The sequence below is a fragment of the Cnephaeus nilssonii genome, assembly GCF_951640355.1.
Source record: "Cnephaeus nilssonii genome assembly, chromosome: 9".
Taxonomy (NCBI): Eukaryota; Metazoa; Chordata; class Mammalia; order Chiroptera; family Vespertilionidae; genus Cnephaeus; species Cnephaeus nilssonii.
The window spans coordinates 815,298-838,549 of NC_137080.1; the positions used below are offsets into that span (position 1 = coordinate 815,298).

The 23,252-nt window shown below is 52.0% G+C and overlaps 1 protein-coding gene across 15 annotated transcripts in view; it reads right to left on the reverse strand.

Annotated features, from left to right (window-relative positions):
- Nucleotides 1-23,252, reverse strand: part of AFDN (afadin, adherens junction formation factor) — a 98,314-nt gene that overhangs the window by 44,099 nt on the left and 30,963 nt on the right. For 10 of the 15 annotated variants that reach the window (XM_079779933.1, XM_079779936.1, XM_079779935.1 and 7 more), the window contains exons 2-12: nucleotides 22,185-22,380; nucleotides 18,918-19,033; nucleotides 18,092-18,255; nucleotides 17,060-17,220; nucleotides 15,216-15,373; nucleotides 14,653-14,764; nucleotides 13,818-13,985; nucleotides 7,227-7,321; nucleotides 6,178-6,437; nucleotides 4,008-4,077; nucleotides 1,203-1,321 (exon numbers count right to left, since the gene is read on the reverse strand). In XM_079779933.1, the coding sequence (XP_079636059.1) occupies nucleotides 1,203-1,321; nucleotides 4,008-4,077; nucleotides 6,178-6,437; nucleotides 7,227-7,321; nucleotides 13,818-13,985; nucleotides 14,653-14,764; nucleotides 15,216-15,373; nucleotides 17,060-17,220; nucleotides 18,092-18,255; nucleotides 18,918-19,033; nucleotides 22,185-22,380 (1,619 nt within the window). The remainder of the gene's footprint in view (nucleotides 1-1,202; nucleotides 1,322-4,007; nucleotides 4,078-6,177; nucleotides 6,438-7,226; nucleotides 7,322-13,817; nucleotides 13,986-14,652; nucleotides 14,765-15,215; nucleotides 15,374-17,059; nucleotides 17,221-18,091; nucleotides 18,256-18,917; nucleotides 19,034-22,184; nucleotides 22,381-23,252) is intronic. The other 5 variants (XM_079779930.1, XM_079779937.1, XM_079779929.1 and 2 more) reach the window with 3 other exon arrangements.

The following is a 23,252-nucleotide window of genomic DNA, read 5'->3' on the forward strand; positions in this document are numbered from 1 at the left end:
GCTAATCGATCTTCCCTCTCTCACGTCTTGCTTCACTCACTCAAATATTCATAGGCTCAGGATACGTACCTCTTGATCACCTTATAAATAAATAGAGGTACTTACTCCTTACAACACAAATATACCATTCTACCTATCTTATTCTAGACTACACCACCAAAAACAGCACAGACACAGAGGCAGACGATTACTATTACGTCTAAAGAACAAAGCCAGCAAATTAACTTAAGAACCAAAAGCCCAGATCACAACCCAGGTGCAGACCTGAGTCCCACATGAACCTACACGTTTAGTTCCTGTGATGGACAGTGAAACCTCGTGACTACAGTGTCCTCTGCTGGGGGATGGGGAAGGGACGGCCTGGACCTGTGGCCCGTCACCGCATGGGTGAGTGACCGCCAGCCTCAGCTAGCGCCTCAGCTACTGGACTGAGAGGGAGCAGTCAGAATGGCGCCCTGAAGCTCTGACTAGCACCCAGAGATGAGGGCGCCCCAGCTCTGGCGGAGCCAAGAGCCCGGCACACTCACACCAGCAGCTGCAGGTCAGACCGCCCCCACTGGACACACCGCCTGCTCGTTAACCGCACGCTGGAGGCACTGCCGTGCCAACCATCTCAGAGATGCCAAGGAAGTAAAACTCGGGTTTACCAAGGCGACATGGAATCTAAAAGCCGTGAGACAAGGAAGTAACAAAGGCAGTGCTCTGTTCAAAGCACTGGCAGGACCAAAGCAGGAAGAAATCTAACTCCTCCCCCGGTCTCGGCCGGAGACCACCCCACGGAGCGGAGCGGCGGGAAGCGGCCGAGCGCCTCAGGCTAAAGCTCCTGCGACACCACCTTGGCTCTGTGCGTTTTAACCACGCGGGAATTTCTCTAAGAATGGGTGAAATGATGAATTTCATGTAAATACAGAAATTATCAAATATTCAAGTCCTATCTCGAAAAAGTCTCTCATGGTTCAGAGTAGCACACTTAACACAGAAACATGTAAGCCAACGGCGTCCTGTCCTCTCTGACCTGGACACACAGCGGCGTACAGGACACAACTATGGGAGCGTTGCCCCAGTCGACAGCACGAGAGGAAATTCACTCTCCGTTACCGCTGACGCCCTGACAACGTCAGCTCCACCTCCACAGATGCGGTAACGTTACCTGCCCTCTGGGCAACGTCCCCTCCTTCCAGGATGGAAAGCGACCGTCTCACCTGCTCTCCGGCCAGCGGTACTCGGGCTGCTGCTCCAGGCGGACCATCGGCTTCACCATCCCCCGCTCGGCTGTGCTGCAGGCAGACGACACCCTGTCGCTGTCCAGTCGAGTGGAGCTCTGGCCAAGGGAAACACGGCGCTTATCAACACCACACCGCCCGGCTTCAGACCCAGCCTGCAGGTGGGGCGTGGTGAGCTGCCAAGCAGGAGCCCAAGCAGGAGCCGACAGCGTGCGAGGAGCCCAGCCAGAATCCCAGGACATTCCACGCCCCAGAACACACCACCCCTGAAGACTAATGAGACACAGCCACGCCCTCCAAAGCCAGCAGCTGGCTCCACGCCCCCCACACACAGACGTCGTCCCAGGTGCCCCCAGAGCATGGTAACAACAGGGGCTTTGTTCCAAGAAGTCTCTGAGATCAGGACAGTGCTGACGGGATACGTACAACATGGAGAGTTAGGTCCTTCTGTGGTCTGTTAGTTTTAAGAAAGGATTTTAAAATCTGCTCATCGTAGCTAAACACCTAATAAAGAATTGCGTACAGAAACTGGTGTGTTTCTTGTCCTAAATCACCACGGGGGAAGCGTGTATAGCAACCAATGCCGTACGTTTAACCTTCCACCCAGTGCCCATTCCTAACCAACCACAACAGGCACACAGGGTGAGCTCCCCCCGTTAGGAAAACCATCAACACAGAAGCAGCGGCTTCCAGGGAGAACGCCTGCAACAAAGCTTCCCGTGCGAGTTCTCACTCCTAACGACGCAGAAACTGAGCAGACGATAAACATCACCTTGTCTTTCCTCCGACAGAGGACTCTGTGCTGTAGGTATCGTTGCAATTTTCCACATTTTCCGTAAATGAGAGTATACTACTTTATATAAAATATTACTTTTTCTGTCATGTTATAAACATCTAACGATATTTTTATGTTACAAAGTCCTATGTCTGTATAACATTTTGTTGTCTATTCATCAAAATTCATTAAACCAATCCTTTGTTGTTTAAAATGCTCATCAGTATAGGGTGCCATGACGAGTCTGTAAATATATATATTCATACACAAAAGTTACTTTCATAAGATACATTGATAGAAACAAAACTGGTCAGTGAATGGCAATACTTAAACTGCAAAAATTTTATTTTAAATAAATACTCAGGCGATAAATTATGGCAAGTTTACTAGGTGTACCAGTTAATAATGAGTATTTTTTTCAATAGATGGAGTTACACGTATGTTGATATATATGCGATTTGGTACGTATGCTATTTTGTTGTATTGAAGGTGTTAACATCATAGGTATTTTTACACTTAAAAATGTCAAATTTCGTGCCAAAAAAAAGAGCATTTGCGGGAAGTTTTCATTCATTACTTATTTTGAAGAAAAGTGCTGCTGAAAGTGATCGTATACTTCGGGAAGCTTATGGTGAACATGCTCCATCTCAAGATACTTGTGAACGCTGGTTTAAACGCTTTAAAAGTGATGATTTCGATGTGAAAGACAAAGAACGTCCAGGTCAACCGAAAAAGTTTGAAGACCAACAATTACAAGCATTATTGGATGAAGATGCGTGTCAAACTCAAAAACAACTTGCAGAAAGATTAAACGCTGCTCAGCAAACCATTTCCGATCGTTTACAAGCAATGGGAAAGATTTTAAAGGAAGGAAAATGGGTGCCACATCAACTGAACGAAAGACAAATGGAAAACCAAAAAGTCATCAGTAAAATGTTGCTTCAATGGCACGAAAGAAAGTCTTTTTTGCATCTAATTGTGACTGGCGGTGAAAAGTGGATTTATTTTGAGAATCCTAAACGCACAAAATCATGGGTTGATCCAGGTCAACCATCAACATCGACTGCAAGGCCAAATCGCTTCAGAAAGAAGACAATGCTCTGTGTTTGGTGGGATCAGGAAGGTGTGGTGTATTATGAGCTTCTAAAACCAGGTGAAACTGGGAGGCCCCAGGATGTCTGGCTGCCATGGAGAGACGACAGGGCGAGGTCCCACGGAGAGAAGCTGAGATGACAGGGAGATGGGAGGCCCAGCAGGCCCCGTGTCCCAGCACAGCCTGGCCAACAACTAACCCACTCGCTGAACGCGGCCACACCAGGAACCATCAGCAAGACCAGCACCTCACTGCCCAGGTCCAAACCACCTGCACGACTGTAAGCAGGGGCCTGCTGTTTCAGTCCAGAGTTTCGGGGTATCTGTTTCCCAGCAACAAATAACCAGAGTGAGAGAAAAAACTGATCACACAAGTTAAGCCACGTGCCGAGGAGATAGGCTGACAGGTGGGAGCTAGGACCAAGGAGAGAGCTAAGGAGAGCGGGAGGCCATTGTCTTCGGGATCACCTGACCGAGAAGGGCTGGGCACACACAGCACCGAAGAAAAAGCACAGCCCCCTCTGCTCAGGGAAATACACAGCCTGCCCCCTGCCCTCTGCGTCCCTGAGAGAGACAGCCCACGGCTAACTGCATCGCTGAGAGAGACAGCCCACAGCTAACTGCATCGCTGGGAGGAGACAGCACACAGCTAACTGCATTGCTGGGAGGAGACAGCCCACAGCTAACTGCATCGCTGGGAGGAGACAGCACACAGCTAACTGCATCGCTGAGAGGAGACAGCACACAGCTAACTGCATCGCTGAGAGGAGACAGCACACAGCTAACTGCATCGCTGAGAGAGATGCTAGGACCCCTGTGGAGTCTGCACAGCAGTGGGTCGGGGCCACAATAACTCGCCCACGGTGTCCTGTCACATTAAACCAACACGTCCTGTCAGGTAAGATGCCATTACCTACCTTGCTTGTTGGCAACGCTGTTCCACTGTGAATGTCGCCTCCTAAGTCAAAAGTTGTCTCCTGAACAATTCTGCAAGATAAAAAGAAAAGACAGAATGAAGACTCAAACAATCAGACAGAGCCTCGTCCTAGTGATACAAAAGGAGCGGTTAGAGCAGTGGTCAGCAAACCGCGGCTAGCGAGCCACATGCGGCTCTTTGGCCCCTTGAGTGTTCTAACGCCACTTCTTCAAAATAGACTCATCCAGGCCAAAAACCGACTCCTGCACATGGGCCACGAAGTTTCAATCGCACTGTACGTGCGTGCCCGCACGTGGTATTTTGTGGAAGAGCCACACTCAAGAGGCCAAAGAGCCGCATGTGGCTCGCGAGCCGCGGTTTACCGACCACTGGGTTAGAGGAACACCCAATGCGCAAAGATCTTCAGGAAGTGGCTTTCCAGCACAGGAAGCTGTGGGATACAACACGTTTCCCTGGTGCGGAGAGAGCAGAGCCTGCAGAGGGGGCTCTGTGGGTCACACACCCAAAGCGGCCTGGGCCCCCTCTTCCCAGGTGTGGATGCCATGGCCTTCCTGTAACAGGACGCCCTCCACAGGAAAACAAAACAAAAACGTTTCTCACTGACACTAAATACTCTCAGGATATTCTTTAAAACTATGTGTAAAAACCAGCCAGCGGGGAACAGAGCCCAGACCTGGGACCCTGACGGCGGGAGCCAGCGTTTCCATCCCTGGGCGTCACTGGAGAATCTAAATTCTCCCCTTTTTACGATGCTTAGAAAGTACCCTAAAAGCAGAAACATGGAAGTGAACTGAAATGCTCTTCGGTGCCTGGGCTCTGAGAGGAAGCCTCGGAGGCAAGGTCCGGGGAGGCAGCCGGCACCCCCGGAGGACACCTTCCCGGAGCGGCTGTGGAGACACGTCCTGGAAGAAGCGGGAAGGACACCAAGCAGGTGAACTCCCGCCAGGAGGTGTGGTGCTGAAAGCAAGAAGCTGACGATGAAAATACAGCAAAGGGCACTTGGGCAGGACTGTGCTGCCATCAGGAGGCGGGGAAGGCGGGGCGAGAGGCCGAAGGGGGACGGGTGATAAAAGCAGAGCCGGAGGAGGAAAGCTGGGTCCTCCCGGCGCAGGGCAGGGCGCGCTTAGACACGGCTCGTGTCGAGCTGGAGCAGAGCTGGACACCTTGAGGAGACAGCAAGGCGCTGCAGGTTTCCGTGGGAACGGAGAGCCTGGTCCTTTGCAGAAGCTGGAGCTCAAGGGGAGAGGCTAGAAACAGACCTCCCAGCCCACGGAACCCCAGCACCCCATCTGCCCACGCGTGTGTGTGCCATCACGTTCCTCCCGGAGGGGACAGGTGGTCTGTCCTTCGCCAGGATTCATCCTGGACAAAGAATGGGCAGGGGCAGAGCCCAACCCATTTACAGCAACAACCAAATTGAAAACGCCGACAAACTGTGCAAGACCAACATGAAAAACCCCCAATGTTCACACCCGCTCAAGTCCAGGCTCCGGGGGAGGGGGTTTGAGCAGAGGGAGGTCAGGAGGGAGCAAGGAGAGGAGGGAGCACGAGAGCCCGCACAGCTCTCCAGGCTCTGCTCCCCACAAGCTTTCCCTTCATGCACATCCGGATCTCTGAGCAACGTGAGACCACGCCCACTATTGTGAGAAACGCACAGCCCAACCCGACACCCAAGGCTAGACCTCACCCCAACAGGAGGCCTTCCCATTGCTTCCAGGAGCAGCCCCGCTGCAAGTCCTCAGACAGGCGCTAGGTGGCGCTCAAGGACAAAAGACAGCCTTCCTTGAGGTCTTCCCGTTCCCTCATGGGAGACAGGAAAAGGAACCTCAACACAAAGCCTCCTTATAGAGGACCTTTACGTCCAACACCATGCTTCTTCACAGGAGAGCGAAGCAAGTGTTGTTTTAAAGGATCAAACAAACAACAACAGGTTTTAAAGTAATTTAAAAACTAGCCACAACCCCGTGTTAGGATGAAGACCTTTCTTTTCTTCTTCTTCCCTCTGAAACCAACCAAATAAACAAGAACCGGAACCACAAACCCACTTGGAATTAAAAATTAAAATCACGTGACCTACGCCTAACGTGGAATGTCTCCGCACAATGGAGAAACACCGTGCCCTTCTCGGGGGCAGCGTCTCGGTGGATTACCCGGGTTTGTGTCGGGGGCCCTTCGCGGGCAGGCCGTCCACAGGCCTCTTCACCAGGGCGTGGTCCTGGCTGGGGTCCACGAACTTGAACACGTGCTGGGCCCCGAACTGCACACTCATCCCGCTCTGCAGCATGGTCGTCTCCGAGATGCGCTGCCCCTCCACATAGGTCTCCGCGTCCATGCTTCTGGGCGTGACGGTGACCACTCCATCCATGTTCGTGAGGTCGCAGTGATGGGGCTGAATCCCTGAACCAAACAACTAAAAACAGGAGAAGATGAAAGAAACTGCCACCACACAGAACACAGAATTCAAAAGCAGAATTTAAAGCTGCGAGTCCCCCTTTGACGGTGCATGCAGTCTAGTAAGCTCTGGACTGCGGGCGCTCTTCAGAAAGTGGGTCCATCCGCAGTGTAAAACACGTCAACGCTGTCCAGCAGCGGCACGTCCCGTTTTAGCAGCCAGCGCCCTGATGTGGGGCAGGCTGTCGCTGTGTGTGAAATAGCACGTGGTCGTGTAAAGACCGGGTGAGTGGGTGGGTCAGTCTGCACAGAGGTGAGGCCACGGCTCCCGTGTGTCTGCGTGCTGCTGTGCTGAGGAAAGGGTGTCAGAGCAGCTGCCATCGTTACAACGAGCCCACCGGGCGCAGCGATGCCGACGGTGCTGCTCACAGAGCACGCTGAGCTCGGGGAGACCCACGCCCAGACGACACCTGCGCGGTGAGCACTGAAGGCCTGCGACCCCGGTGTTGGCCCGATGACGGGCACTGTCTCCCGGAAGCAGCCCCATGAAAGCATCGCCATCACGGGGAGACAAGCGACAGCCTCAGAGGAACGCCACGCCACCCACGTTCCTAGACGGGAGTGTGGACGTGGACTCACTCTGCCCTTTTCCCGCCGAAGCAAAGGAAAGTGACGCAGAGTGAACAAGCTACGCACGTTAAAACCGTCTTTCGTTTTCACCCTTTTACTCATTCGCTCCCACAGGCTACCTCCTACTGAAACGCGAGAATCACACACGGAAGCTGCGTGCTGCCGTCCGAGTGCGCACCTGGATGGAGCTGTCGTCAAACTTGTCTGTCCCGACCTCCGTCACACTGAGCTGCAGGCGGTAGAGCTTGGGCTTGTCTCTGGAGTCGGAGCCATCTGTGAGAAGCAAGTAAAAGGTCACCTTGGAAGCGACACCACTTCTCCCAAAGTCACAGCACGCGGCTTACCCGGACACAGAAAACGCCAACGACACACCAACAGTCAGCTCTGTTTACTGTCACTCAAGGTGCCAACCGCTGTCATTCCCACCGACACCTTCTCATCAGATAGCAAGCACTGTCGTCACCCCCGCCCCCGCCCTGGGTTGTGCTGGTGACTCTGAGGAGCGATCCTTCCTATCAGCCAGCGAGGGCATCACAGACCCAGGGCCTTCCGAGACCCGGTCCCTCGGGCAGTGAACCCGCCCTCTACCCGCACCGGCCCCGCGGTTGCGGGCCGGCTGGATCCCTGAGGCAGGTTTTCCAAGTGCAGCCTCGGGGCTCGCCCAGACCTCCTGGACCAAATCCTGGGGGAGGAGACCCAAACCTGCGCCTCTGGACCCTATCCCCCGGGGCTCTGATGTCATCGCTGGCAGCCAGTGCTCCGCTCGGGGAGTAGAGCTGTGGGCGGACAGGGCCCTGGCTTGCTGGTGTCACGTGACCCTCCATGAATGTTGGAACGTACATGTCCCTGAGCAAGAATTCCCGGATGGAGATGCTTGGGAAGAGCAGTGCCAGGCGGCTCGTCCAGACGCAGGCGTGTGGCCAGGGCAGCCCCTCGTTCCCTTATGGAATGGCACCCGTCCAGGACCTGTTCTGATTTCAGAGCTGCCAGTGCAGGAGGGAACATGCCCCGAAGGACCAGCGGGTCCCAGCAGAGCTGGCCGTGGAGGCAGCCCAGTCTGCATCCATCCGCTACGCAGTCTCCCTAGCAGGCCCGGGAGCCGCTCGACCGACTGCACCAACGCCCAAGCAACCTCAGGCCTCTTCCTAAGTCACCAGCTCAGATCTCTAGGCGCTGGATCGGGGACGCCAGCTGGGAGGGCATCTGGAGTTAAACATCTGGAGTGTACACTGGTTTTAGGTTGTGGTGTGGTCTCAGCTCTTGGACACAAGACGCCGGGCCTATACCAGCCCTGTGAGAAGCGCTGTGCCTTTGGAATGTGCACAGAAACACCCCATAGAACCTGCATATCTGAAGCAGAGCCGAGGTCTGAAATCCGGGCAAGGCAGGCGACGCTGGAGCAGCACCCGAGACCCAGGTCTGAAGTGCGCTAGGAACCGGGCGTCTGTGCTTGCTCACGGCGGGGCCACCCTCACCTGACATGGTGGCAGCTCCAAGTCCTGATCCAAAAGGAGGCATCAGCACCACCTGGGCTTTCCCTGGACCGGCACCCCCTCTAGCCCCGCTGAGTCCAGCGCCCCCGCACGGCTATGACCCTGCTTGCTGCAGACACCAGGAGCCGGGTCCCCGTCCCTCCCAGCTCTGAGCTCCCTGGTGGCTAGCTCTTTGGAGAAACCTCTCTATCCTGGCGCTCAGCAGTGTCTGGTCCACAGTACGCATTCAATGAAGATTTAATGTTCACAGTCGGTAATTATTAACTAAAAATGAAAAAACAGAATAATGCAACATAGCCACACAGCAATTATAAAATAAAGAAAACAAAAGCAAATAACTGATCAACAATTATTTCAATACAAAGTGAAAAAAACAGAACATGAAAAACGCGCCTACTTAGGGGTGAAAGACAGACGCCTGACGTGCTCTCGAAGGGCATCGCGTGAGCTAATGGCCATCTCCCCTGCTCCACGGCCACTTCCCACAGCAGTCAGAGCTACAGAGAAAGGGAACAAACTCCTCTCCCAGCCGCTCCTTCCCGACCACTTCGCAGTAACAACAGGAAACACCTCCACAGACAGATTCTGAGCCCCCGAAATGGTGGCCACGGACTCCGAGCTACATGGGGTGTGTGCGTCCGGGGAGGGACAGAGGCACGAAAGCTCGGGTAGTGCACCTTTCCTCCTGGAACAGCACGGCCGTCTCCTTGCTCAAGGGTGACGACCCTCACGCGGAGTCCTCGGCGCCCCCCGCCCCTGGCCCTCCACGCTGTGCCCTTGGCAAAGGCGGAGCCCTTTCCCGTGGAAAACCCTCTCAGAGCCTGCCGCACAGCAGGGCTTGTCCCAGGACGTCTGAGATCTGCTCACGTATAATTCTGTCTTGAGAACAGTGGTCTGTGCACGTGGTTCCAATGTGAAGGGCACAGGCGGCGCCCAGTGAGTGCCCTCCCTCCACCCGCCTCTCCCAGAGCCAGCTTCCTTCCACAAGCAGTTTCATGCATCTGTCATTCAATAGAGGAAACGGGTTCCCCTTTCTCCTTTTGGGGGGGGGGGGCAGCAGAAACGTTAGAATACGATTTAGGGTTATCAAATGACATACATGACATCCAGTCACATGTGCAATATCTGAGATAAACTGACACTAAAAAACTGATGTTTTACCTAAAATCCAAATTTATCTGGGTGTCGGAGTTTTATTTGCCAACCTGAGGTCCCTGAATTACTGCCACATGGGCTGCACCTTGTCTGTAGCGGGAAGTCCTCGTTAGCGTGCTACCTCTTAAGGGGGCGCCCATCGCGGGCAGACAGGGGCACGTGTGCAGGCACGTGTTTCCATCCATGTCTCGGCCCTCAGCGGCGTCCAGAGGAGCCTCTGGGAAGCAGCGTGTGGTGCGAAGGGTGGACGCGGGCGAAGAGCCGCCTGCGTCGCAGGCACTGTGCTGGGTGTGGTCGGGGACCCGGGAGACAGCGAGCAGAGCTCACATCTCTGAGCCAACACAGCCGCTGAGACACTTCCAAGGGCTGTGAAGCCGCTGGAAGAAATCTCCCACGGGCTCCTCCCAGCTCCGCGGGGAAAAGGACCTCCTCGAGGAGCGCTGGCGCGAAAACCAGCGCACGCGGCTGAAGCTGCGGACGCCCTCCACGCACTGGTGTGCGAGCAGGGGAGGAAAGGCCTCCTGCCGCGCCCTCCCTCGCTCCAGAGCATGACGTTAACAAACACGTGGAATCGTTACAGAACCTCTGAGGAGTCAGATAACAAAAACACGCCTGAGCCTCTTCTTTATGTACACACAAATACCAAAATAGGTAAAAAGAATACCACCTGTTTATGTTTTTACAAAACACACAACAAAACCCAAACTCCAAGTTTGGCTAATATCTAATGACAATCTGTATGATCAGTTTGGAGAAAATTAAACTAAAATAAGATGGTAAAAGGTAAATAAACTTCACAAAGCACGGAAAGTATTTGACTGTTAGATTTAACACGTAAGAAATATTGAAAGTAGAAAAGCAGATAAAAACGAAGTATTTCCATAGAACCCACAACGAGCTGCAGCATTTGAGATGACAAAGCCCGAGACACTCAAACCTGAGCAGTACATTCCAGGTGAGAGGCACCGCTGGCCGACGAGGAGAGGAGAGGGCGCCGCAGCCGCAGTGACAGGTCCCAGCGCACGGCTGGCCTCCCCTGCAGCCCCCAGGAGTCTCGGACACACGGCCTGACCCGAGACGCTCCCCCACCACCAGCACTGCACCCCAGGTCGCGGACAGGGCTGACAAAGCACTCCTCCCTCCTGCCTGCTGCCTCTCATCTCTCACCCTGTCTCTTTCTCCCCCTCACTATTCTCATGCTCTCCTTCCCCGCCCGCCTCTTCCCCCTTATTCTTGGGGGGTTGGAGGGGAGAAGAACAGGAAAACCACTCTCTCCCTTCTTTAATTCTCACTTAGGTCAGTCTAGCAAAGGAATTGGACATTTTTGCAAAATAAGTTTCCATTATTTTTAACGAAGTCTGCATATGGAATGCTTATTAATGACAGCACGTAAAGCATCTTAAAGGACGTCATTCATACCAACGCGACACCAACACGCACACACACGAGGCTGTGGGCGCTCGTGCTGAGCAGAAGCACGGGTTACCTTCGTGAGCGTGAGAGCTGCAGTAGGCAAAGTGGTTCCTTCTCCCTGGGGTGCGCATGCAGAGGACCCAGGTGAAGGCAGCGCAGCGCGAGGCCATGCGGGCATGTGAAGAGGGAGAGACAGAGAGGTGAGCTGCGGTGAGAGCCTCGCCCGGAGGAAAGGTCCCCCCACCACCGTCAGGATGAGGACGGACGGCAGGCCCCGCAGGCTGCGTGTGAGAGACACGGACGGTGAAGGAGACCGCGAGGACAGGTGAGTCACCGCCAGGAGGAGGAGGGAGGGAGGCCTGTGGAGTCCGCGCCCCCGCAGTCTTCTGTTGAAAGAACACAGTCAAACCCAGAAAGCCTACAGGAACTCGTAAGCCCCATTCTCCAGAAGACAGTGCAAGCTACACCCACACCTCACACACCTCAGGCACTCAGCCGGCGGACAGGCCGGTGTGATGGCATGTCCGGGGGAAATCCGTTCTTATCCATCCATGACAAGTCAACACGGATAAACGGCTTGCGTGGCCATGGAAACCCTCCCATTTCACTCAGCATGCTGCCTCTTAGAGTGAAAACTTAGAGACGCAGGGGCTCCTGGGAAGAGCCAGGTTCCCGTAAGACCTGGCCCAGCATTCAGGTCGGCCACCACTTGCTCGCCCTGACACAGTGGTCGCAGATCTGAGCATCGGGCATTTGTCAGACAATAAGGCCACTCAACAGGAGGGACGTCGGACCAACGCACGCACGGGACTCACCACACTGCCTCACGAGCAGCTCTCGGGAGCCATCACTCAACGGCAGGAGCAGCCTATCACCTCGGAAAGCCCTGCTCAGCCTAAAGCATTAGCTCGGTGAACGGGACCAAGGCAGCAGGCGGCCACGGACAGGACACGTAGTCATCGGCAGGCAGCATGTGCGGTTGCCAGTATTTGTTGAAAAGCAGCACAGAAGTAATCGTTACCTAGTCTCTACCACTTCCCCACACCTACAACAATGGTATGTATTTTCATCACCGGGGAGACTGTACATATGAAATAAGCCGTCAAACAGCAATTCTCACCAGGATGTGAGTTCCTGAAATCAGGGTTTAATCTGTTGTCGGGGCTCTATTCCCAAGGCCCAGACGATGACATATAATACGGGTTCAATCACTATTAGTCAAATCAGTGAGTGAACGCGTTCTCAGCCTGTCTCTGCTACCACCCAAATCAGCTTTCCACTACTCATTTGAAAATACTCTACGTCGACTGCTATTTATCAATTCTCTCTGAACTAATAATACTTCTAAATCCTTAAAATAATCATTAATTTCTAGCATGTAATACAAAACTTTAAAGAACAGACCCAATGCTCAAAGATCCTAACTAAAAAATGTTAAGTTCAGAAATAAATGGCCGTCTCACAGTTGCTACCCACTGCCCCCAACTCCAGGCACCACACCCTCACACACCCCAACTACAGTCACACCCCAACTACAGGCACACCCCAACTACAGAAACACACCGATACTGGGACGTGTCCAAACCACAGCGAGCAACCAACATTTACGCAAACTTTCCAGCCAGAGAACTGAGGAACAAAGTAACACTAACCCATTCCTCACAAGCAGCTGATGGAGTAAAAACCCTCAAACATCGTCAGCATAAACCAGGACCTGCGGCACAACTGCCACCGAGCGTCGCCTGCTAGTACCCGGCAAAGCAACGCCATTTCTCCTGCATCGATGCAGCCTGGCTGTGCCGTCTGACTGCCGGACCACCGCACCGTATCTAACCAGCAGCCATAACCTTGCAAGCAAACACACACACAAGAATCAAGGAGAGAATGACAGAAAACCTGCCCAGAGAACCAGGCTGCCTGAGTGACTGGCCTGGCTCCCAGCTCCCTTTTCCTGTGCTTGCTAACGGCCCACAGTCCTGGGGGAGGGAGCAGTAGGCGGTCTCGCACAGCGCATTGTAACACAGGCCACACGCGTACCTGAGCCACATCAATGCGGGTGGTGTCGTTTATCTAAGTAATAAACATGCCACGTGTATCACACATGCAAACATATTCTACATAGGGATATGTATGTAAAACGTTTAAGAACATCGATGTATCTCTCTACCTGATGGCTCACTTACAACAGCTTTGGCTTAAGAGAGCTCTCTAAACAAATATTTTCAAGCCTAACAGGAAAATAAACTTAGTCTACTCTCATTTTGCAACCAGACACCCTCCCTCTCACAGACCATTTCTCCACTCACTGTTCAGTTTAAGGACCTTCTTTTCAGACCCGTTCACACATCAAGCAGCCCTGAGCACTGCCGGCCCTTCCTGAGCCTGCCTCCGAGGAGCGCACCCAGGCTGTCGGCTGGAGGAAGGACTTCACAAGGTCATTTTGAACAAAAAAAAATTTAATGGAGATCAATTAAACCTTCCCTTCATTCTCTACTGTCACTATTTTAACTTTTTGGTTTTCAACACCACCATGTGAACTTTATTTTTATGCATGAAAAGTACATACCTTAGGACCTTAAGGTTTGTGTGTTTTTTTAAAGTAAATGTCATCTTATGTGGGTTATTTTTTAGAAAAATAAATGGACTGAAACAGGCTGTCAGGCAAAAGAAAGACTCCTTTACAAAATGAACAGTTCTCTGCGCCTCACCTGGGCTCAGCTCCACGAGGTAGGGCAGCTTCTCGGGCGGCAGGGCGGAGCCGTAGCCCGCCCCGTCGGCTCTCTCCTTGCCCTTCGCAGGCCGCCCGTCCGGGTGCTTCTTGGTTTTCCTGGGAACATAGTCTGGGGGCCTCCTCTTCAACTGAAAGACTAAAACCCCTGGAACAGAAGCAATGCCAGTCATGAACCAGATGCACGGGAGTGCAGGCGGCCAGCTGACGAAAGATTTATCCAGAAAACGTCACCTGTGACATCTCCCCAGGCAAGCTGCGTGAAAGCTTACCCACATACGCGGCTACTCAACAGAGACAATAACAGTCTCTGGATGTGTTCTGAGAAACTCTAGCAACCAAGCTGCAAAGGTTATTTTACATTAACAACTACCCAAGCACATTGCATCCTTGAAAAACAACACATCAGTTTAAGAATGAATGAATGTATTGTTAAACAACCCTATGAGCAATAAATACATTCACACACACATATAACACATGCACACACAAATATACACACACAAACATCTGTTTAGTTGACCTGATTTTTATTTCGTTCAACTGACTTAACTCAGAATTCCAAGAAATTTAACTTGAATAAAGTTTACCTTTATACTGTCTAGAAAAAGTATTAAGCAAGTGTACTTTTAAAACTACCAACATTCAAGCACTGACAGGGCTGACTGGCAATAAATCTTTATGTATTTATTAAGGCAAAGACCATCTACACAGCAGTTAGCGTATAACGTGAACCGAGAGCAAGAAAACGTGTTCCGTCAAAGCACAGGGCCTCCTTCACTGCTCGGGGGAACCAGAGCAACGGCTGCACTCACCGCGGTCGCTGGGCCACTCCCGGAAGATCTGCAGGGGACACTCGTCATCGTCCAGGACCATCTCCTTAGCACCTTTCTCGTCAGAATGCTGGGCTCCGGGAGGGAGCATAACCTGAAACAAAGCCGTCCACTGTGACTGCTTGCTAATGGCCCACAGTCCTGGGGAGGGAGCAATAGGCTGTCCCTCAAAGGTAAATCGGCAGGCATTTAAAGAGAGGTCATTGTCTGGGGGTAAACAGAAGTCCCTGTGAAAGCCAACTGGTCAAACACTATACCTGTGTAGGCGAAAGAACAATTGGAAGGGCATACAGCAAACGGTAATCGTTGCTACCCACCGAGAGAACTATGGGTGATCTTTATTCCCAATTTGCCTTCGTATCTTTCCTCACTTCACCCAGGAGCACGGATTACTTGGGTACTGGGAGAGAGAAGGTTCTCCTACGGCTTTAACACGTGGTTTTCAGATTCTAAGTTACACAGCGGGAAGGATCAGCCCAGGGGCAAGTTCACTGAAGGCCAAGTTCTCCTGGCACCACTGGGCGGCGCTGCCGGCAGCCACTCACCCGGGCAATGCAGTAGTCCTTCGGGTTTTCCTTCTCCAGGCCGTACTTCTCCAAAGCTTCGGCCACCGCGAAGCCCGCAGGGTCCGTGGTGGACAGCAGGATCGTCTTGTAGGGGATATTTGGTCGTAAACTATCCGCATAAATCCTCAACGTTCCACCTGGAAAACATCAGCCGTCTCTGAGCACAACGTCACTCCAATAACCGGCAGCGGGCGTTTGCAATCACGTAAGACAAGGGCGCCCCAGTTCTCGCTGCAATGGGTGCACAGACGGAACGGACGCAATTCCATCTTCATCTCCTACTGGAGGGCACACGCGACCTAGCGACTCTGCCTCAGCAAGCGTCCTGTGGGACAGAGCCCTCCCGGCCTCGCCTCCAGCCAGCGGGTTTTCATGACGGTGAACGATTCCTGCGAGGATAAGGGACGGAGCAAGGAGGAAGCGAGTCCACAGCCCTGCTGTTTCCTCAAGGGCTTTCCCAGGTCCTCACCTACCCGCTGTCATCCATCATCCCCCATTGTCTCTATCTTCTCACCATCAACCCGAGACAAATTAAAAACCCGGATAAAGTGAATATGAACCCCGCTGAACACACTATTTTAAGACTGAACTAGACGCCAGGAGACGTCCGTGTTTCAGAAGGGACCTGCCACCGAAGCACGGGCCTGGCGTGTACCCCCAGGACTCACAGCAGGCATCCTGTCCAGCTGTGAACTAACCTGGGAGGGAAAAGCAGCGCGGGCAGAGCAACGTGATCTCCTGAGGTTTTCGCTGTTGTTTGTGTATTTTTAATGGAATTCTACAGAGATCTACTCTGGGTGTCAGTGTGCGTTCTACTTGTGATCAAACTGCCATGTGCCAAGTTGACGCACAGTAAAAACACTAGGTCTTTACAGAAACCGCACTGTCCTGGACCACAGACCGGCTGGCTCAGGCTGTCAACACGTGTGGCCATGCACACCCACGCCGATCCCGGGCCCCACTGCCCCAAGGCTGAGACCACGCGATCAACAGGTGAGCGTGCTTGCCTCGCATTCCAGTTGTGAGGAGGTGCTGGGGGAGGGTGGCCAACACGAAAACAAGTAATGTGAGACAGTGGTGCATGCCGTGAACAGCACAAGCACGCGGTGAGGGAGAGCGACTACGGCCATCCAAGCTCCGGGACTGGTAAAGGCCCCTCTGCAGAGTCCACGCTGGTCAGGAGCCCAGAGACCAGGCCAGCTTACCAGGCCCGTGAGTACACACCAGGCCCGTGCTTCGGTGGCAGGTCCCAGACCACGCTGGTCAGGAGCCCAGAGACCAGGCCTCCGAGCGGCCGCCTCCACAGGATGTGCCACCACGTCCTCTCTCCACCCTGTGTCCACACCAGTTGCTCTGGATTTGAAGCTTAAGCAACATTAGAAGCTTCCTGAATCCCGTTTACACTCTTCAGCAGCTCATCATCATACCCTACGACAGAGTCCCTTTAGGTCTGGAACGTGGTTCGCACACGGCAGATGTTAAGGAGCGTTCCTCTTGCCCTTTTAAAACTTTTTACCACCTTCCCTTTCCTTTTTTTTGTTAATCCTCACCTGAGGATATTTCTCCATTATCTTTAGAGAGAGTGGAAGGGAGGGGGAGGGAAGGAGGGAGGGAGAGACACACGGATTGGCTGGCCCTGCAGGGAACAAGGCTCTCTGTGAACAGAGCTCTCACGCGGGAGCCCACGCTGAGTCAGGGCCAGACACGACATGCACTTGTGAACAGGCCACGTCCCCGTTAACTCCGCTTCGCAAGGCCTCTGCATCAAGACGGTGTGGTTACTAACTCGGTTACAACCACGGCAGGAAACCGGGAAGCCTGACCTGAGTCCGGCCGCCCGTCCGAGCTGCGGAACTCCTGCATCCTCTTCTCCAGCTTCTGCTGCCGCCGCCGCTTCATGACCACCTCGGGGTTCGAGATGGTGCGGGTGAAGCTGGTTTCGGGCATGTCTTTGTAAACCTCAGCAGCCAGGCGAGAGTTCTCACTGTCAGGAAAAAGGACACCAACACCATTTACAACTTCTGTGTCAGGAACTGTTACACTGTGACCACGCAACACTTGGAATGGCAGCTGTGTGCGGGCTGCCCGGCACTGCCCACCACGCAGCCACAGCTAATGCGGATAGAGTGCACTTTCTCAGTACAAACTAACAGACCAAACTAAGACTGAGCAGAAACTTACAATTCAAATCCTATAGTGAGTTTATACCGTTTAATTATTGTGTATTAACAAAGCTCAAAGGAAAATGTGTAAATTATACATCTCAGCAATTTTCATCCATGTTACCCTAAAACAGACCAAATGAGTGACACAACATCCCAACCCCAAGAAGTAAGATGGACTATACATTTTTAACAACTAAAAGGTTTACCAACGTTCACTTTCTTGGAGCTACACTGAGTGGCCAGATTATTATGATCTCTGAACGCATAATAATCTGGCCACTCAGAGTGTGTGTGTGTGTGTGTGTGTGTGTGTGTGTGTGTGTCGGTGCACGTGGCCCTTTAAGGGACCGGGGTTGCTCTCACTGCTCGTGACAACTCTGAGTGTGTGGTAAGCGTATCTGAGGTACATAAGAAACCGCTGTTGCTTAAAGGACCCCACAAGAAGAAATGAAAGGAAGGCCGGGTGAAGGTGAAGAGAAGACGTGGACAGCCATGGTCCATCAGGAAAAACAGCAGGGAGCCGGCCGGCTTGCTCCTGAGCACACTCAGTGAGCGACAGGTGTTGTCAGCAAGCAGCTCAATGCAGAAGAGCCACCGCTCGCCCACAGTAACCTCTGACCTGACAGCCCGCTGCATTCAAACACCTGGCTTAGAACATGAAGAAACGCGAGCGTTTCCCACGTAACTCACACGTCATCCCCTCGGAAAGGTCCGTCCTCTTTGTCGGGTGCCTGTCTCAGTGCCTCTTTTTCTCGCTTCTTTTTCTCCTTCTTTTCTTTCTTCGAGAGAGTCCGCTTGAAGTTCTGGATAACGCCTTCTTTTTCCTGCTTTTCAGGTCCATTGCTCTGAGCCTTCTGACAGAAGGGACATGATCACTACGCCGGCTACGACAGAACCACGTCAAGCTCACCTGGGGCTGAACCCAGCTCCTCCACGCGCCGCGGCACAGCCACGGCCAGGGAGTGCTCTCCAGTTCCACTGGGCTGACCGCTCCGTGAGGGCAGTCATCAAATCTTAATTAATTACACGCTCACTGTCTGTGCATTTCACTGTGTATAAACTTTACCACAACTCAAAACTGCTAAGCAAACAAGCAGGCATATCCAGTAGGAAAACTGGGGTGAGAATCATGAAATCTGATTTTCAATAAATAAAAATACAAATAATTTACATAGAGTAATTTGAATAAAAGAAACCTAATAAAAATATAGAAATAACTAAGCATTTAAGTCATTATCTACTTTATAGTGTTTCTAACTTCAAAAGAAGTAAAGCAGCTGTAATAAGTTGGCTTTTAGTAAAGCAAAGTTGTAAAGATAGTTTGAGCAAAAACTTCCAATTCCTTTTCTAGATCTTGTCAATCTGCTTGTTCATTCTTACTTTATAGCCTGGCCTGCCAGCGGGGCGGTGACCGTGTTTATATGACGTCACAGGGTGACAGCAGGTCACCGAGGAAAAGAGAGCGGGATGGCGACGTGCTGGGAGCAGCCGCCTGCCCGGAGGAGCGCGGGCCTACCTTGGGAGGAGCGGCGTCGTTCTCGTTCTTCAGGACGAACCTGCCCTCGCGGTCATCTTTATTCCAGTTCAACTGCACCACCAGGGGCTTCTCGTCCACATCCAATCTTCTTTCTTCTTCAAAACATGATATGAGGAAAGGGAAGCCATGGTTACCTGATGGCGTGGCTAACCCGACATCTGCTGTGCATTTAATTCTATAGACATCAAGTATCCCCTCGAGGCCTCCGGACACACTGGAATGCAATGCAAATGCTCAGGGAGCTTTACTGCCTGACTCAGTATCTGTGCCCGTCTGCACCCACCAAGCATCCAGTGCACACCGGCCAGAGACAGCGTCCTCTCAACATGCAGAACGTAACCGGGAAAACAAGACACACACGAACCAGGGAGGAAACACACCGTTTCTAGAACCTGCCAGACACGCCTGTTTCTGGAAATGGAAGTATCCCAGGGCAACAGGAAGGAAGTGCTAACACACACAAGTCCCACCGGTTCTGAGGCACTTCCTCTCGCATCAGCGTTGTGCTTCAGGAAATGGCACGACCCCCACGGCACCTTCCTTGTGGTGGAAATGGTTGCTCTTCTTCCTCGCTCTGTACCTCTGACCCTCGTCTCCAAACCTCACCACCCTCACCCCTCAGATCCGCTTCCGTCACAAGCTACCACCTCCTTTTCTTTGTCGGGATCAAGTGCTCAGTTCAGTGTCCGTCTGTCTTCCTCCTTGGGAACCTAGCGAGCATCGGGCTCACTGAGCAGGGAGAAGGCAGCCACTGAGGCCTCTGGAGAGGCCACCCAGCCTGGCCACCCAACAGGAGCCTCCAGGTGGCTCAGGCCAACAGGCAACTGAGCACAGGTGTGCTCCAATGAGGCAGCCAAGAGGGAGGCGGACCTACTGTGGTCAAGGCAGCAGGGGGACAGCACAAACGTAAAACATAAGCAGACCTACAGAGGCACTTAGCAAACAGGGTATGCACACGGTAATGTAGCATAGCTAATTCTAAGTTATTGTTTTATCAACTGAAAACACGAGAAATAAAAAACAGAGTGACAGAGCAGTAACTGGATGAAGAAGTCTGAAATTCCTGCTACAAACTGAAATTACCCTGATGTTGTTGTGAAGTTTGCACTAGATAAAAACCCTTCACACTGCATGTTTAGAGACTAACATTAAGAACAATCACGTCTAAACCATAAAAGCAAACAGATCCCAGGGTGTGGGGCCCGAGCGCACACGTGCCCTGCCGCCCGCTGAGTGCACATGTATGTCCTCACTGTCAGGCAGCCCCTGCCTTCGAGGTTTCCATACTCCTTAGAAACTGCAGAATCCCTTCTTTCTCCAGAGGAAAGTAACTGTGACTAAGAATGGAATGAGTTTAGTTTTTCCTTCAGTTCATGCATATTACTTCTTCACACAGCCACAAAGTTGTCAGAGAGTAAACACTTACTAATTTGTCTAAATCCAGCTACTCGATAAAATAGGGTGTTAGGCATTACACCTTAGGGTTACTACCCTTTACCTCTTTGCACACAATATGCCACAATTGCCTAATCCTCACAGCTTCCAACTACACGGTAACATTTAGTCTAGTCCAGTGGTCGGCAAACTCATTAGTCAACAGAGCGGCAAACCGCATGTGGCTCGCGAGCCGCGGTTTGCCGACCACTGCCTTAGGCCAAGGTGTGCCATTAAAAACTGCCTGACCCCCTTCCCCCCCCAGGCTCCGTGACCTGGGGAGACTGAGGTCTGCCCAGAGGCCCCCTCGCCTGAGGCCCAGGTGGGGCCCTCAGCTCTGAGCACCAAGGGGTGGGAGGACGGGGCCGACTGTCCTGGCTGCTCACTCGCCTCAGGGCTGGGGAGAGACCATTTCCTTTTCTTTTACACCTCTATGGTTTTCACCTCCTTACAAGTAATACATTTTACTTTTTTATTAAAAGCAAATCTAATTTTAAAAATATAAAGGAAAACGGTTCTTTTAAAAAAAATCCAATTTAAAAAAATTCTGCTTTTAGATCTCCAATTCCCATCTTGCATCCTATGATCACCAAGACTCCACCTGGCGGCTTCCGTGGACCCACCGGTGCCGGCAGACAGAGAAGCAGAGAGGCTGTCTTCCTCTCCGCTCCCCTCGGACACCCAGCCACACTGCGGCTGTCCTACTTCACACTCAGGGCTGGCATTACTTACGTAGGCGAGACCCTCGTAACCTTAAAGACGTAATAAACAGCCGGCTGGTGTAGCTCAGTGAGCGTCGACCTCTGAACCAGGAGGTCAGGGTTCGATTTTGTCAGGGCACAGGCCCAGGTTGCGGGCTCCATCCCCAGGGTGGGGTGTGCCAGAGGCAGCCGATCCATGATTCTCTCTCATCACTGATGTTTCTCTCTCTCCCTCTCCCTTCCTCTCTGAAATCAATAAAAATTTATTTTTAAAAAAAGTAATAAACAACAATGGCCTACATTACATACCACTGGGGGGGAAATGTTTGGCCATACTTGAATTCCACACATTACAAAAAATTTTGCCCAATTTCAAATCTACAAAGAAAGCTGTATTTTTTGAAGTAAAAACAAACAAAAAATTAAAAAGGATTTGTGGATAGAACTTATTCAAATTAGGTTTGTGTTATATGCAATCCTTTATTTGCTGCATTAATTACATTTTTTACAGATGACTGAACATTTCTAAAACATTCAAATTTGTAAATTTCTACATTTCTAATCGGTCCAATTTAAACTGTTACTTGATATAGATCTATGGAATCTTTTCAGATTTTTCAAATATTAAAACAAAGAGAAATTACTAGAGCGTCCTCAAGTTGCCCTGACTTCCCCAAACAGCGATGCAAACGTGCTGTTCCCATCACAGACCCTACAGGAAGGCTGATGGCCCATCGCACACCTTAGCCGGGTTATCGTTAGCCGGGTTATCGTTAGCTGGTTATCGTTAGCTGGTTATCGTTAGCCGGGTTATCGTTAGCTGGTTATCGTTAGCTGTGCTGTACAGTCCATGCAGAGAGTTACGCGAACTCTTTCTCCAGAAGCAAGCAGCACACCGTCATCCTGTCTGTGACCCCAGATTCATTCCGACTCCCAACAAACATGTGCTGGGGACGCACAGAGCCTTCGCCCCACACAGAAGCTCTGCCGCCGCCCCCGGCTCCCTGGGCCTCTGGGGGGGGGGGGGAGCAAGAGGACCTGGGGAGGGGGGAGGGGCAGTGCTGGGGTCGCAGCGCCGGCCGCATTCCTGGCAGGGACAGGGGACACTGACCTCCGCTGACGTGCACTTCGTAGAGCGAGTACTTGGGGGAGGACAGCATGCGCATGTCAGGCCGGAACTTCTCGGCCAGCGTCTCGATGACGTCCTGCGTGGTGGCCGTGCTGGAGACCCGGATACATTTTGTTGCAAAGTTCCCAGCAGCTTTATCTTGAAAATAAAACCTCATCACTCCATGGAACTCCAAATCCTAAAGGAAAACAAAATCATACATTTGTTGAAAAACAGCATTCTGAAAAGATCCACTTTCTATAACACTGATAAATGAAAAAGACAATTCACCACTTTTTTTTTTAATCCTCAACAGAAAAGATGTTTTCATTGATTTTAGAGAGAGAGGAAGGCAGAAGGGGCAGGGGGAGGGGGAGGAGATAGAGCGGGGGAGGGAGGGAGACATGGTGCCTCCCATGCACGCCCCACTGGGGATCAAACCGGCAACCTAGCTATGTGCGCTGACCAGGAATCGAACCCACAACCTTCTGGTGTATGGGATGACCCTCCAACCAACTGAGCCTCCAGCCAGAGCAATTCACCACTTTCTAAAATGTTTCATTCCCCTAAACTCCGAGACAGAAAGTAAGAGACAGGGGATCTGTCTTCAGAAGTAATTAGTGACTTGGGACGAGTTATGTACAATTGCTCTTTGCCTCACTCGTCTCATGGGGAAGATAATGGCTGCAGCATCGCTGCCGTTAGTAACAGCCAACATTTATTGATTCTTCAGCAAGTGCCAGGTCCACTGGGCGTGCACTGTTCTAATACGTCTTAACAACAACCCAGTTCAGTAGGTACTATTCAACCCTATTTTCAACATCTGGTCATTAAAACGCACACAGTTTATGTGACAAATCCAGCTCTAAATCCAGGCCCACTGAGTGCCAGTCCCTGCCTGTCTGTCCCTGAGTCTGTCCAGCCGGGGTCATGGAGACGACTCCAGCAGCACGGGGGATGCAGCCTTTCCTGCTGTGCATGTGAGTAAATGACACTGCAGAATGCACTGTAACTAGCTTCCAGTATAAACCACGTGCCCACATTCAGCCGACCCGTCGACTGTTCTCAAAA